At 43.9% G+C, this 15969-nt stretch overlaps 1 protein-coding gene across 2 annotated transcripts in view; it reads right to left on the bottom strand.

Moving 5' to 3' along the window:
- Window positions 1-15406, bottom strand: part of LOC121004763 (protein-glutamine gamma-glutamyltransferase E-like) — an 82565-nt gene extending 67159 nt beyond the window's left edge. For both annotated transcript variants that reach the window (XR_005779825.1, XM_040437108.1), the window contains exons 1-5: window positions 15284-15406; window positions 4135-4308; window positions 3392-3634; window positions 2435-2553; window positions 577-705 (exon numbers count right to left, since the gene is read on the bottom strand). Coding sequence is in view for 1 of the 2 variants with exons in the window: in XM_040437108.1 (XP_040293042.1) it covers window positions 577-705; window positions 2435-2553; window positions 3392-3634; window positions 4135-4308; window positions 15284-15290 (672 nt within the window). In the remaining variant the exon portion in view is untranslated. The remainder of the gene's footprint in view (window positions 1-576; window positions 706-2434; window positions 2554-3391; window positions 3635-4134; window positions 4309-15283) is intronic.
- Window positions 15407-15969: the final 563 nt, after the last annotated feature.

Raw genomic sequence — 15969 nt, 5'->3', positions numbered from 1 at the left:
GTTTGGCACTGTCCATTGCCAAAAGAAGGAAAAAACAGACTCACAGAACTGGAAGAAATAATGACTTATAGGCAAGAAGGGGGTACACATTAAAGGGAAAAAACATAAAAAGGGGAAGGCAAACATACCATACAGGGACGAGGGTTACCCCCTTTACAGGCATTGTCATCATAAAACAACCTCTATAATGTGGTGAGATATATACAGTGTTATGTTTGACAATATAGCAGAGCTGAGTTGGGCAGATCCACTGGTAGGTCTGCTGGTAAATTTAATTAACTCAGTAAATTATCATGGTGGTGAAAAGATACAGATTAAGTTAAGTTACATGATGCTACATCTGTTTTTGTATGAATATTTTCTATAATAGTCTAGCTTAGGGATCAGCAACCTTCGGCACTCCAGCTGTGGTGAAACTACAACTTCCAGCATGTACACATGATTGGCTGTTCTCAGAACTCCAATACAAGTGAGTGGAGCATGCTGGATGTTGTAATTTTACAACAGCTGGAATGGCGGAGGTTGCTGACCCCTCGTCAAAATAATTCATTATAAATGTGGCATACTTGTACTTACCATTGCACTAAGTACCCTGCCCACATAGCCAGGGTCATATCTCTTTGAGCAGTCCAGTACACTGTCCTCCTGATAGTCTAAGCTTCTATTCAGGATCTGGAAACATATGTCCAAGATGCCTTCTTCAAACTGGAAAAGGAAGTGAATATACAGTAAACATCTATCATTGTCTTCACTTCAGCAAAAGTGATAAACTAGGTAGGGATATCCTTCTGTGCATCATAGAGAGATGGCCTCCATCATTGACCATAAGCTGGATTTACATGGCCCGATGTACGAGCTGATTATTTACAAATCTGCCCATCTAAAGGTGCCGCAGATCATCTGATGAATGAGTGAAATGCTCTTTCATCAGGTCAAACGGTCTGAGATGTGAATGTTTCAATCATCATTCCCAAACAGCAGATTGTGCTGTCTAAAGAGCACTCTGCTGCCTAGGAACAATGATTTTGTTTGGGGACAAGCGATAGCAGCAATCGTTGGTCTTCATAAAGCGATCACCTCCACTTAACGAGCTGTTGATTGTGGTTGGGAAGGTACACTTCCTTCCCGACAATGGCCAGCTCCTCGAAGCATCTAAATGTGCCTTTAGATATTTATGGCTTATCTACACAATATATCACAAATGTCAGAGAGAAGTGATTCCCACTTTTGGGACATGTACCTATTGCTAAAACTGGGTTTCCTGACTCCCTGTCCTGCCTGGAGCTGTAGATGGTGTGAATGGAGAGGTGGCTGCACATACGTAACTCTCTCTGTTCACTTGTATTGAAGTTCTGAAAACAGCTGGGATTACATACAGATAATTTATTACTACCAATACTGTGAGCTTATGCCAGTGCCGGTAGTCTGAGTAACAAAAATAACCTGTTACGTCAATGGGAAAACGTGTCAGTATTAATTATTAACATTTGCATCTTTATGGTATAATGAGGTTCTCCACTTGTTAGGGGAGTCCAGTGTCCTACTACTATATTTATTGCAGAGCAGGAAAGTTGTTTCAATCATGGCAATATAGGCTTAAAAACTATGTACTGTATATCTTTGGGGTTAATTTTTTTTATGATTGCGTTTTACTAAATTTGCGCAAAAATTATTTTTTCAGTTGGTCTTTATAAAAAATGTTGAGCCGTTCTGTCACAAAGTGTTGACTATTTTTCTAGCTGTGTGTATGGCACTTTCACTTTCACTTTGTTCAGGTCATCTAATAACCCTTATCTCTAAATTACTAAAAGGTAATAAACACTTATTTATGCCACATTCTTATCAGTAAGATAAGAATTGAGCTTCAATGAGTAATTATAAGGTCAGAGATCAGAAATAAGGAGCCGTTAGATCCCTGCCTTACATAGCAGAGAGAAAATACAAATCATGCTAGAAGATAAACTCAAAGCAGTCCAGGGAAAACGGCTAATCATTTTTAATAGAGACCAAATGAAATAAAGACCAATAGCTCAAAATTAGTTTAATGCAATCATTAAAATATTGCCACTAAAGGTGTACATAGCCTTTAAGCTGGCCATACACAGCGTACTTTTGTCCTCGGTGGGTTCGGCCGACACACTAATGTGTGTGTGGGGAGCTTTTGACTGTTCCCCGATACATGATGTTGGGTGAGACAAGGATTGGACGAAATGAATATTTTTGCCTGATCCTTTTGCCCTTCAGGGAGATAAGCCGCTGCTCGAACTGTCTGGCAGAGGCTTTCTCTGGTCTCCCCATAGCATACACAGACATGTTCAGCTGAGCGGAACGTGTATGTACGGGGAAGCTAGGAGGGAGATGGGAGGGATCTTTCGGCCAACAGCTATTGAAAAATTGTTTCGTTTCAGTCAGGAAAGGGTTAAAATCTACTTACTTGCCCATAATTCCACCCTATTTCGTCAATGTAGTCCTTGAGACCACAGTAAATAATTCCACTGTCATTTAAAACATATTCAAGTCTTTCATTTTCGTCCTCCATGTAGACAACGTCATCTGAAAACAGATTATGTACATGTACAGTATATATACGCTGCTTCATGAATACTCCTATATCAGAGACAATCCCCAGTACCCCCGACAGACAGCTGATTTTACTGGGAGAAACCATAGCATGACTTGTGTTTCCTCTGAGGCAGACACTGCAGGGGAAATGTAGTATTACATGTCAGCCATTCACATGAATGGGAGTCCTTGTCATACAGTTGTTTATACAGAGCGGCTCTGTGTTCTGGCTCGTAGAAAGGGGGGAATATGGACACGTGTTGTCTTCATGAGACAACCGCTTTCATTTGTTTTCTAAACACTACATACCTGTCCTGTTGAACCTGCCATTCTAGACCTGACCACCTTTTTAAAGGGGTTGTCCAGGATTTTTGTATTAATGGTGTATCCTCAGGATAGATCATCAATGCCAGATCGACAGGGATTCAACCTCAAGCATCCCCACCGATCTGCTATTTCTGAATAGCTCAAGAGCCAGAGCTACAAAGCTCTGTACATAATGTAGTGGATTGAGCGGGCAACTGCAGAACTGACCCCATTCACTTCAACTGGAGCATGCATGCAGTGACCAGTTCTGTTTACTGCACAATCAATACAGCCACCTGGTTCTGGTGCCTATTTCTGATGCTGGAGCTACAGGGGAAGAGAGGCTCAATGAGGGATGTGGGGTGTTGGACCCTCATCAGTCTGATATTGATGACGTATCCTGAGGATATAGATAAATGATATATAGGGCGGCTCTCCCTCTAGTTGGGGATAGGCCATCAGTATAAAACTCCTATAAGTGCCGTTAAATAGAAAATAGAATTCAACTATTTTGTTGACTTACCTTTAGCCCAAGGATTAAACAATAGTATGATATCATCTAATTTGAAATGGCTCTTCTTATTTTTGGAGGGGATGTATAGATTCATTTTGTAATGACCGATTGGTGAACGTGGAGAAGTCTTAATCGTGATGTTCACTGTAGCAGTGAAGCTGGAGTCCATGACAGCCATCCAGGTATTGCCCTTTTTAGATCCAGAGAGTTGAAAGACAGCAAGTGTCTGGTCAGACTCCGCAGGGGCAGGGCCTATGAAAAGATTACAAAGTACTACTAATTTGGAGCAAAGGGCAACTTATTCAGGTTGCAGGAAAATACCTGAAATGTAAGATAACTGTGGCAATTAGGTAACAGTAAAGGGAATGTTTCACCTACATTTTTCTCTGTCAATTAAAACTTGATAGCAGCACATATCCTTTTTTGATTTTCAGAATTTAGATTTTTTTTAACTCTATTTCCTTAATATGATTGTGGGGGCGACCATCTTACCTGTGCTGTTCTTAGCATTTAGAGATATGCTTTACACCAGCCACCATGGACTATGGACATGTCCACCATGCCATGGACAGGAGTAGACCTCATTGACTTTTATGGGAGAGTTTCTAGGCATGTTCTGTGACCTGTGCAGAGGTCAGGAGGAGGAGTAGTAGATGTAATATCATCTATTGTAAATGTTGGATCCTGAGTTACAAAATGACTGAACATGAAGGAATCACCACCTCAAATTAGAAAACATTATGCATCAGTACCTGTGCTAGCAATGAATTCCATCTTGTCTCCTTTCTGGATGGGTCTATTGAAGTGAAGTTTGATTCCAAATTCTTGCCCTCTTCTGAGAATGAGATTGCTGCTGTTATAGTAGTTTGTTCTGTGTGCCTCCATGTTTGAATTCTTTTCCATGCTGAAAGTTTTTAGCTTTAAGGCTATAAAGAAAAAAAGTGTATAACATTAAATCTAACATCATGTAGAATCTACTGTAGAGGTGTTTCCTATTCGTACTTTTCATATATACTTTTCATATTGCTACTTAACCCTTCAGATCCATGAAACAGTATTATAAGATATTACTGGAAGCTTCTGTAACGCCCCAGAGTGGCATTACCACTTCTTCACACCGCTACTGTCTCTAATGGGCTAATATAATGCCATCTTATGTATTTTGTTCAGGTCCACTACACTGTGTATTCCTAATCTGTTTGCAACTGCTATGTTCACATGTGATGTGCCTGGTTCACCAGCAGGTGGCAGCAAACATGGCAGAGCTATAGTTAGGTAGAATGGATTTTTCCATTTCATTCTAACCCCCCCTCTGGAGAGAAGTGGACAAGTCCTACTTACTGCAGAAAGGGTGGGTCCCAGTTTCTAGTCAGTTCTAGCTTACCCCCTGCTAAGGGCAGGTGTGCAGGGCACATCTCTGCTGGATGTTCCCAGACAGACAGAGCACCCTCAGCTCTGCTAGCCATGGAGGCCAAAGCTTAAGCCTCAGAAGCTAGGAGCATAGTTCCCTGGCAAAACTTAAGAGTCAGACTACAGAGAGAAGGTGCAGCAGACAGAAGAATCTGAGTTATACAGTCAGCCTGTCAGTACAGCAGAGCCAGAGAGAAACAGATGTAGCAGAGTCGAGTTTGCCTGCCAATTTTAATAATAAAGCCTGCTGGGACCAAGACAAAGCTTAAAGTTTGTTTCTGATGAACCTTTACCAAAGTAAAGCTGCTGTTCAACTACATACAAGGTCTGGACAAATTTTTCTTTCAAATCCTTCAATTATTCCCCCTATTTATTTCTTCGGAGTCAAAGCCTGGGATCCAGTCATATCCAGGTAGGAGCACCGTGACACACATAAAGGGACATTTTAGGCCGCACAATACCACTCGGCATTCCTACACCTGGGTTGCGACATAGAGGGCCCTAGTGGGAGGCGCCCATTGCACTTCCTTTTTGTCATTGAGCACTTGAACAATACACAGGCCTTTATGGGATAGAAGTCCACTAAATGTGATGTGCACATAAGTCTCAATTTTATGCACTTAATCAAATATAATCAGCAGATATGACTTGTAACAATCATCTTTAGAGGTCACTATGAAGACTTTAGAAGGAGTCTTTATATCTGTATCAAGGTATGTAATGATGAGGAGGATCAGCCTAGTACCCAAAGATTTCTTTTTTTACAAATGAGGAAAATTTAGACAATAACAAAAAACCTTCATCAAAACCTAGAATTTAGAATTCTTATTTAGTTTCTTTATTGAACATTTATCCTATCCTCAGTAACCGTGAGATAATTATATTTGCTTCCAGAAGGTCTTGACATGTAGCCGGATCTATTCTTTATACTATTTACACAATTTCCAGTGCCACTAGCTGCCACACAGTCTTAACATAACAGCACTGCCAGGGTTCATTGAACCCACAAGAGGAAATGATTCCGATGGTCAGGTATCTGCGGCGTTCAAATTTAAAGACTGCAGCAGAAACCACTGTGTGAGCAGGGCCTAAGATTGCATGCTTCAACTGGCTGAAACCAACGCTTTACAGTGCCTTATGTGAATAGACTTGCAATTTTCCCCAGTATCTCCTGCTAAACCCTAGCTCCACCATCTGGGGGCGGACTGGCAATAGACTCTACAGGGATCTATCCTGGTGGGCCGTTTCCCAGGGGGCCACTGGAGCCCTCCTCACAACTGCCAGCCGGATACAATGTGATGCTCTCAGCATTTATTAATGCTAGGATCATCAGGTACAAACCGGATTCCCAAAAAGTTGGGACACTAAACAAATTGGGAATAAAAACTGAATGCAATGATGTGGAGATGGCAAATGTCAATATTTTATTTGTAATAGAACGTAGATGACAGATCAAACGTTTAATCTGAGTAAATGTATCATTTTAAAGGAAAAATACGTTGATTCAAAATTTCACGGTGTCAGGTGCGGGTCCCAAAAGTTGGGACAAGTAGCAATAAGTGGCTGGAAAAAGTAAATTTGAGCATAACGAAGAGCTGGAAGACCAAATAACACTAATTAGGTCAATTGGCAACATGATTGGGTATAAAAAGAGCTTCTCAGAGTGGCAGTGTCTCTCAGAAGCCAAGATGGGTAGAGGATAACCAATTCCCACAATGTTGCGCAGAAAGATAGTGGAGCAATATCAGAAAGGTGTTACCCAGCGAAAAATTGCAAAGACTTTGCATCTATCATCATCAACTGTGCATAACATCATCCGAAGATTCAGAGAATCTGGAACAATCTCTGTGCGTAAGGGTCAAGGCCGTAAAACCATACTGGATGCCCGTGATCTCCGGGCCCTTAAACGACACTGCACCACAACCAGGAATGCTACTGTAAAGGAAATCACAGAATGGGCTCAGGAATACTTCCAGAAACCATTGTCAGTGAACACAATCCACCGTGCCATCCACCGTTGCCAGCTGAAACTCTACAGTGCAAAGAAGAAGCCATTTCTAAGCAAGATCCACAAGCTCAGGCGTTTTCACTGGGCCAGGGATCATTTAAAATGGAGTGTGGCAAAATGGAAGACTGTTCTGTGGTCAGAAGAGTCACGATTCAAAGTTCTTTTTGGAAATCTGGGACGCCATGTCATCCGGACCAAAGAGGACAAGGACAACCCAAGTTGTTATCAACACTTAGTTCAGAAGCCTGCATCTCTGATGGTATGGGGTTGCATGAGTGCGTGTGGCATGGGCAGCTTGCATGTCTGGAAAGGCACCATCAATGCAGAAAAATATATTCAGGTTCTAGAACAACATATGCTCCCATCAAATTTTTCAACAAGATAATGTCAGACCACATTCTGCATCAATCACAACATCATGGCTGCGTAGGAGAAGGATCCGGGTACTGAAATGGCCAGTCTGCAGTCCAGATCTTTCACCTATAGAGAACATTTGGCGCATCATAAAGAGGAAGGTGCAACAAAGAAGACCCAAGACGATTGAACAGTTAGAGGCCTGTATTAGACAAGAATGGGAGAGCATTCCTATTTCTAAACTTGAGAAACTGATCTCCTCGGTCCCCAGACGTCTGTTGAGTGTTGTAAGAAGAAGGGGAGATGCCACACAGTGGTGAAAATGGCCTTGTCCCAACTGTTTGGGGATTTGTTGACACCATGAAATTCTGATTCAACATATTTTTCCCTTAAAATAGTACATTTTTGCATTTTAAACTTTTGTTCTGTGATTTATGTTCTATTCTGAATAAAATATTAGAAGTTGGCACCTCCACATCATTGCATTCAGTTTTTATTCACGATTTGTATAGTGTCCCAACTTTTTTGGAATCCGGTTCGCACTTATGCACCTGGCAAGCGGACACAGGTGCCCTTCTGAATTCAACTGTATCATCATCCTCAGTATGGTAATATAGTTGAATACTGTGGCTAAGGCGGCAGTATTATGTGCTGCACTGTGATATTTTATTTTGCTGAGGCAGAGTTTTTTGCTGCACTGGTTTTCTGGTTCTACAGGGGCGGTATCTTGTGCTGCTGTATTGCTGCCCCTCCTATTTCTGTTCTGTTGCCTATAAATCTGAACCCACGTACAACATGGGGCCACATTTAGTTTTTTATCCAGGACCACTATAAGTTCCCAGTCTACCTCGTCTTCCATTTTGCAGTTCTATCAGATCTATTGTTTAGTTACTACAGTAATGGTATATTTGGGAATTGATCTTTGTCCAATTCTTTATCCCTTTTATATATGAGTCAGCTTGATAAACTATTGTACACTTGAGTTGTGTAAGACTCAGAATGAACCTCATGGCAAAACAAAATTACAAGACAATAACTACGTCATTGCCCACTCATCTTCTGATTGTTTACTGTTGTGAATTTTTTGAGGATTATTCAGAAGGCCTTTACTTAGTTTGTAGTTGTCACGGCCTCTGTGTTTTGCTCTGTGACACGTTTGCCGTGCATGCCAGTTGCCAGGGGCAACGCGTGGTTGTCTGAATGTGTGTGCTTTGTTCCCCTTCTCCTGGTTCCTCCTCTGTCTGGTACTGGAGGGGTTAACTACCTTGCTGGGTGTGGTCACTAGGTGCTTCTTATACCTGTGGCTTAAGGCCAGGAGTCAGTTGTACTCCAGCCTTGGTGAGTTCTGGAATTATGCTCCTAGTCTGGATGTTCCATCTTCAAGTGTGAGGGCTACCTAGTGGAACATCGATGTCTCCAGCGATGTCTTCCCATTCTGTCCTCGATGTTCCCCTACCTTACCTGTGTGGTTGTTTGGTGTGGGTTTATGTTCAGGGTTTGGTGTCTCGTCTTGTTGTTGTTGCATATCTGGTCAGTTCGTGTTTTATGTCCGGCATGTATGCAAGTCGTACCCTGTTTGTTGTGCCTCTGGAGGGGGGCCTCATGGTTTCCCGGAGGGGTGAACCAAATGTCAAGTCTGTGAGCTGTTGCTGGAGTGCTGGTTCCTGTATGTCAGTACGTACTGCATCCGTTTGGTGTTTGGATCGCAGCTAGTTTGTATGGGTTCCAATTTACCTTGGTGGGGTCTTCTGTTGTGCCATCCAGCAGCTGCGGCAGGTAAGTTACCATGCCTATCTGGGTTCTTGGTTTAGTGGTTATCCCTGCCACTGGATACTTACCTGCCGTTCCACTTGGCTTCCTTTCCTTGCTGTTAGGCCTGCAGAGACTCCTGCTCTTCAGTGTATTGGAAAAACAGGTTGTCTCTCCCCTGCTCCTATGTGAGGGATTATCAGGGCGACTCAGGATCCTAGGTATCCTGGGTATGAGCCATCCTACCATCCAGGTCCACTCATACGTTGAGTTAGGGCGAGGATTAGGGACACTTTAGAAGGTGATCTGATCCCGGCATCCTGGCCTAGCTGCTTCCCCGCTTACCCAATATCGTATGGTGGGGGGTTTCCCCCACTCCCCACTGTGACAGTATGTCCCACTAGGTAGCCCTCACACTGGAATATGGAACATCCAGACAAAGAGGATTACTCCAGCACACACCAAGGCTGGAGTACAACTAACTCCTGGCCATAAGCCACAAGTATAAGAAGCACCTAGTGACCGCACCCAGCAAGGTAGTTAACCCCTCCAGCACCAGACAGAGGAGAAGGGGAGCAAAGAACACACATGCAGACAACCACGCGTTGCCCCTGGCAACCGGCATATACGGCAAACGTGTCACAGCGCACAACACCAAGGCCGTGACAGTAGTAAAATGAAATCTTGCAGAACAATGAAGCATCACAAAGATGACTTCATGACTGCCGACCTGCTTCAACCCCCAGGGGCAGATGATTGCATGATAGGCCTGGAGCTGTCTACCCAACTTGGGCCCCTCCCTCCATTTTAGTTTAAGTTTTTTCTGCATCAAGAGGCTGTGGTGCTTCGTGAGCGCCACAGTCTCTTTCTAGGCCATATGACATCACATTCATCGTTCACATGGCCTAGCTGTAGCTCAGTCCCATCTGAGTGATTGGGGCTGAGCTGCTATACCAAGCACAGTGCTATCAAATGGACAGCGCTGTCCTTGGTAAGGAGCAAAGGTGCTGCGCTCACTGGGACATTGCGGTCTCCTCAAACAGCTGATTGGAAGGGGTGCCAGGAGTCTGACCCCCACCATCTCATACCTCTCTGAGTACAGATGTCATAGATGTTATCTGCAGTCCTATGTAACACCTTCCATAACACAGTGAAATATTATGTTATGTGGGGTGTGTTGTAGAAAATATTAATAGTTGTAATCAGCTCGCATCAAAGTTTGTGTAAGGTGAAACTCTCTTCCCTCAGCCCCAGTCAGAAACAAACCCAGGTGTTACCATCTTGATTGAAAATTCTGAGCAACTCCTCCCCTCCCTGCTCAACCTGTGTCTTTTATTTACTAACAAAAGGGGCTGGCCCAAGACAAGGATACAGAAAGTGATGACATGACAAAGGACAGGGCGGGGCCATCAATGTGGCTGGGCAGACAATGCACACACCCCATCCCTGTATAAGGAAGGATGAGTCATGTCCATTGTCCGATCAGCCAGGTGGCCGCCCACCCCCATCACTGTCAGCATGGACCTCATTCAATACTGCTCAAAGGTGATCAGTATCTAATAAAGATCATTCTACTGGTTCCTATAGGCTTGAAATTATCTGCGAGACATTGCTACGGCTATTGTCAGTATACGGTACTAGTATACCGACAAGGCAGATATGCATGTCTTAAAAGCAGATATGTCTCCAAGACCATGAGAGGGTTTTCATACTGACGGTTTTTACCACTGGTCCCGATTCAGCCAAAATACCCTCTGTTAGAGCGCTCCTTGGCTAAATCCGACACAGGGAGACAGATGACAATCTATAAAAACACACACACATCCTAAAGTAAAATGTCCGCATAATAAAATTTCCACAACAGTTGTTACATAGGACTGCATTGAACATCTACTACATTATCTGCACAAAGAAAGTTATCACTGTTACCTGGGCTGTTACATAGGACTGCAGGTGACAAATAAAATTTTTAGTTGCCAAATTTAAAATACATATGATTACGATAAAAAAGACTTGGAGGAGAAGATGAGATGCAGGTCACAGTAGTGAGCCAGCACTACATATAGGAGAATACAGCACCACATACCTCTTACATCCAGGGATATCTCCGTTCATGTAGACCTTCTCTTTCCTCTTTTCCTCCGTTTGACCCAGAACGCCCTGACAAATTCTTTCCACTGCATCTCATCTTCACATATAGTAATTTCCCCCACACTGCCCCATATAGTAATTTCCCCCACACTGCCCCCTTATAGTAATTTCCCCCACACTGCCCCCTTATAGTAATTTTCCCCACACTGCCCCCTTATAGTAATTTCCCCCACACTGCCCCATATAGTAATTTCCCCCACACTGCCCCCTTATAGTAATTTCCCCCACATTGCTCCATAGAGTAATTTCCCCCACACTGCCTCCCATGAAATTATTTGCCCCCACACTGCCTCATGAAGTAATTTGCCCCCACAATGCCCCCATGAAGTAATTTGCCCCCAAACTGCCCCATGAAGTAATTTGCCCCATGAAGTAATTTGCCCCCACACTGCCCCATGAAGTAATTTGCCCCCACACTGCACCCCTATGAAGTAATTTGCCCCATGTATTAATCTGCCCCCAATGAAGTGATTTGCCCCTATGTAATAATCTGCCTCCGTACTGCGCCCCCTGAAGTTATTTGTGCAGTGTCCCACATATGTGTGAAAAAGGAACACTTCAAACATCTGAATATCTGTACTTATTGTAATTGTAATGTATAATATTTTTTATTTTCTGGCTGGCAATGTCATTTACATCCATTCGCCCCTTGGTGGTGCTGGCACCACATAGTATATATATTGGGGTTGTGTCTAGCTTAGAGAGAGTGTAAGTTTAGTTTAGAATGTAGTTAGTGAGAGTAGGAAGAAGCAAGTCCATGGAGGAGAGACACAGACTAAAGTCACTATGTAACTGCTGTACTTTCCTCTGGGCCCTGATCAAGCCTGGAGAAGATTATTGCAGAAGACCAGCACCAGACAGTGAGTCTATACACAGAGATGCAAGGAGACTAGTGAGGGTAACATCTAGCCAAGGCTTATAGACTTCAATAGCACCAGTGACCAGGAGAAGCTTACAGAGTGCCTGTACACAACCAGATAATTTAGGCCAACTTGTTCTTATCACTGACTTAACCTTCCGGGTGGTAGTGAGAAACCATAAGAAGAAAAGCAATGGAGCGGGGCGCACCAGTAGCGAAATGCGGCTTGACTTTGGTTGAAGGTTGCGGGGGAGGAGTTTTGGGGAGGTGGAGCGGTAGATTCGCTCCAGGTACTTAAAGCTGGATGGGAAGAGTTTTAGGTTGTCTGAAAGTGTAGAGAAGTTTCCCACCCTCCCGTAATTTATGTTTTTGGTGGTTTCGTTAAATTGCTCTTGTAGCGAGCAGGTAGAAGGATCCTGGGAGGCAAAACTTTGATAGGTGCATGGCTCCATCTCTTGCGGTGTGCATCTAGGATGTTGTGGTGAATGGAAAGCTGGGGGATCCTGTTTGGGCTAATAGCCTGGCAGGGGTTTAATTTCCAGGAGTTGGTGCCCTTGGGTTGGTGAGGGCGGCCGAGGGTAAAGTTGGATTAAACCTGGATTATAAGAGGAGGTTCGCGAGGGGCGAACATGGTTCACTTGGATTGTCCTCTTAATAAACTTAAGCTACAGCCTTTTTACACCAAGTCACGTGGCCAAGTTTTATTTGTTAAAAGGGGTTGAGGGATGCAGAGAGCCAGATCTTCCATCCCAGGAAGTCAACCCATTTCTAGAAGCGTTTCTTGGCAAAGAATGAAGCAGATGTGTTTGACTGCCGTAAGGGGGACTCCCTTAAAGGAATACTCATAGATGAATAATTACTAGCATCTTCAGTGCCAGTGTGCTGTGAACTAAATATAGGATTTCTATCAGGATCCTTGCCTGTCAAGAGTTTTCTCCTAAAAAGGACAATTCCTCATTTGCCACTACCAGAAAATAGAATACCCTTGAACTTGTACCAACTGTCCAGAGACTATTGATCTTTAGTAAACGTTCAACTGGTTTACAATTACTGACTCCTCATTCTAGCTACCACTACTCTCAACATTTGCACCTAACGGTGCTGGTGTCAGGGACACAGGGGCCAAGCCACAAGCACCCTAAACATCACCACTATCAAGTGCACCTCAACCAACATCTGGCTGGTGTTCCCTGCAACAGAGAGTGCCCCGGAAGATCTCGTGCTGTCTTCCTTTCACTGCACTGCCTACTCAGGAAGGCATCTGCTAACTGTGAGTACAAACAACTATTGCACCCATCGGCCCACCGCGAGTCTCACGTGTTTTCCCCTGCGGTCCGGCACGCTGCATTTGCCCCCATGTCCTCTTCGGCCCGCCAAAGTTGGCACACACAGAAAAAATAAAAAATACTTGCCTGTGTCCGGGATGATGAAGCAGGCCGCAGGTGCGCAATCCTCATTGTTCTGCATCCCGACGCATGATGATGTCATCACGCACGCCTGCGCCGAGATTATACTATCACATAGGCCTCAGGCCTACCAGGCCTGAAGCCTATGTCGTTGATCAGCGGCGGGGCAGGGAACTATGCGCTCCCGTACCCCGCTGAAGTATGTGGGCGTTCGGGTCTGCGTTGGGCTCCCCAGCGATGCTGGGCCTGGGGCTGCCGACCCAAACGCCCATATGTTAATCTGCCACTGGCGACCCCCTGCACAGACTAGCAGTGTGGAGTGCAAGCAGGGGGGGAGGAATGTTGAAGCAGGGAGCTCCCTGCTTCATCATTACAGGCAATTGTCTCTGGGTCCTATGGATGCATAGACAACTGCCTCAAAGCGGGACATGCCTCACCCATTCCAGGACTGTCCCGCCAGATCTGGGGTGGTTAGGAGGTATGGGACAGGAAGAAGGTAGCGGCGGCTGCTATGTGGTGCTGCTGCACATGTTCCCTCTTCTACAATTCACAAAGCAGCTTCCCTGCTCTCCAGTACAGTCTGCACCACCGACTTCTCCCGACCCCCTGCACTTTGAATGGTTCCAGTCCCAGCAATCAACTCCGGCTCCCCCCACGGCCGAGTTTTAAATGATCCACAGCCCGGTACTGGTCTGCGATACGCTGGTTGGGGATGACTGCTATAGAGATGTCCTATATTACACGTGTTCACAAACAGTAAAACCTCTTTGAGACAGCCAACTAAAAGTGGTCTTCTTAAAAGAAAGAAGATGGTCAGTGTGCCTTAAATATTGTGATTACTGCTGCTCAGTCCCATGCAAGTGAATGGGGAGAGCTGTAAAGGCATCAATATTAAAGTCCTGGAGAAACCATTTAAGAGACAGAGAAGTAAATGATTGCCGGGAGCGCATGGTTACATCATCACGCTGAGAGCGCAGGTTCTTCTGCATCAAGTGAAGAATAACTGTCCCTGCCCATGCAAGTGGATGACGTGAGTACGGTAATTAATTTTTCAGCACATTATTAATACTAGGGGAAACTCTGGGGGACATTATTAACGCTGGGGGCCACTATGTGGGACATTATGTACAGTATACTGCAGGGAGTCAGATTTTAATAAAAAAGCCAATGAAAATCTTCAATTTTTTATTGCCATTAAAAACGGATTCAAAACGGTCGTTAAGAACGACCTGGCGGCCAGAGAATAAGTGCACAAGTGGTTGAAAAATGGCTACTTTATAACAATCCTCCAGTATTAGATTGATGGGGGTCTGACTGCTTTGACTCTGGTTGATCATCAGAACAAAGGCACCATGGCTCCTTCAGTGTTTATCCAGGCACAGTAGCAAGGGCGGAAGCTCAGAACATTCATAGGGCCCCTGTGTACAGTGTATAACAGAAATCCACCAACTTGTTATTTCCTACAAAATGTACAATGTTCTCGCCTGAGTGGGCCCCTCAACCTCTGGCCCTTATAGCACCTGCTATGGCTTTAACTTTGCCCCTTTCATCATGGGTTGTATGCACAAGCAATGTGCCTCGTACTGCAAACCATCTCCATGCTTTAGGCACAGCTACATTGTGCAGACATCAGGCTATGTTGTCAGGGTATGCTGGGAGTTGTAGGATCACAACTCAGCTAGAGAGCTACAAGTTGGAGACCAATATTCCAGAGTGTAAAACTGATATCACACAATAAGGATATATATTAAATCTAGATCTATCTAATATATAATCCATCGGGCAGTTTTTTTTTTTACACTATGATCAGGAAGGCTACACACCTTTTCTTCAAGCAGCGAGCAATGCACATTGAACCTACAATCATGACCAGTCTATTATAATTTATAAGTATAGTTTAAATATAATTCATAAGCAACCTAAGCCTTGACATGCAAAAGTTACAAAACGCTCCTTTTACTCACCCGCCATGATGACAGATTCTCAGCAGTAGATTGAGTAGAGATCTCCTTCTCATCAGCATGCAATCTGAGGCACAACTGAAGAGTCAGCCGATGACTGATTGTAGGAGGAGATCATGGCCCCAGTTGACTTCCTGAAACTTCCTGAAACTTACAACCGAGGCAGTGATGTGCATTAATATATTTTAATGTTATGCAAGATTATTTTCTGGATTATGAATTACCTGTTTGGCCGGTCCAGAGGTTTGAGAGCTATGGTCATAGAGATTAAGCAGATTTCTGAATCATACAGAGGAATCTTAAAGGCAGGGACAACATTGTATGTTTTCTTCTTATACCTGTTTGCTTTACTATTTATAGAGAGATACAATAATATCTGTCATCTGACGGCTTAGTTTAGCATTACTAATGGGAACATTTCACCTTGTATGTGCAGTCCTATCTGCAGGCAGCAGGTCGCAGAGACATTTTGTAGTCTAATGGTACTTTCACACTAGCGTTTTTCTTTTCCGGCACTGAGTTCAGTCAAAAGGGCTCTATACCGGAAAAGAACTGATCAGTTTTATCCCCATGCATTCTGAATGAACAGTAATCCGTTCAGGATGCATCAGGATGTCTTCAGCTCAGTCTTTTCAACTAATCAGGCAAAAGATAAAACCGCATCATGCTACTGTTTTATCTCCGGCGAA

The sequence above is a fragment of the Bufo bufo genome, chromosome 6 (genome assembly GCF_905171765.1).
Source record: "Bufo bufo chromosome 6, aBufBuf1.1, whole genome shotgun sequence".
Taxonomy (NCBI): domain Eukaryota; kingdom Metazoa; phylum Chordata; class Amphibia; order Anura; family Bufonidae; genus Bufo; species Bufo bufo.
This window is presented reverse-complemented; position numbering and strand designations above follow the sequence as displayed.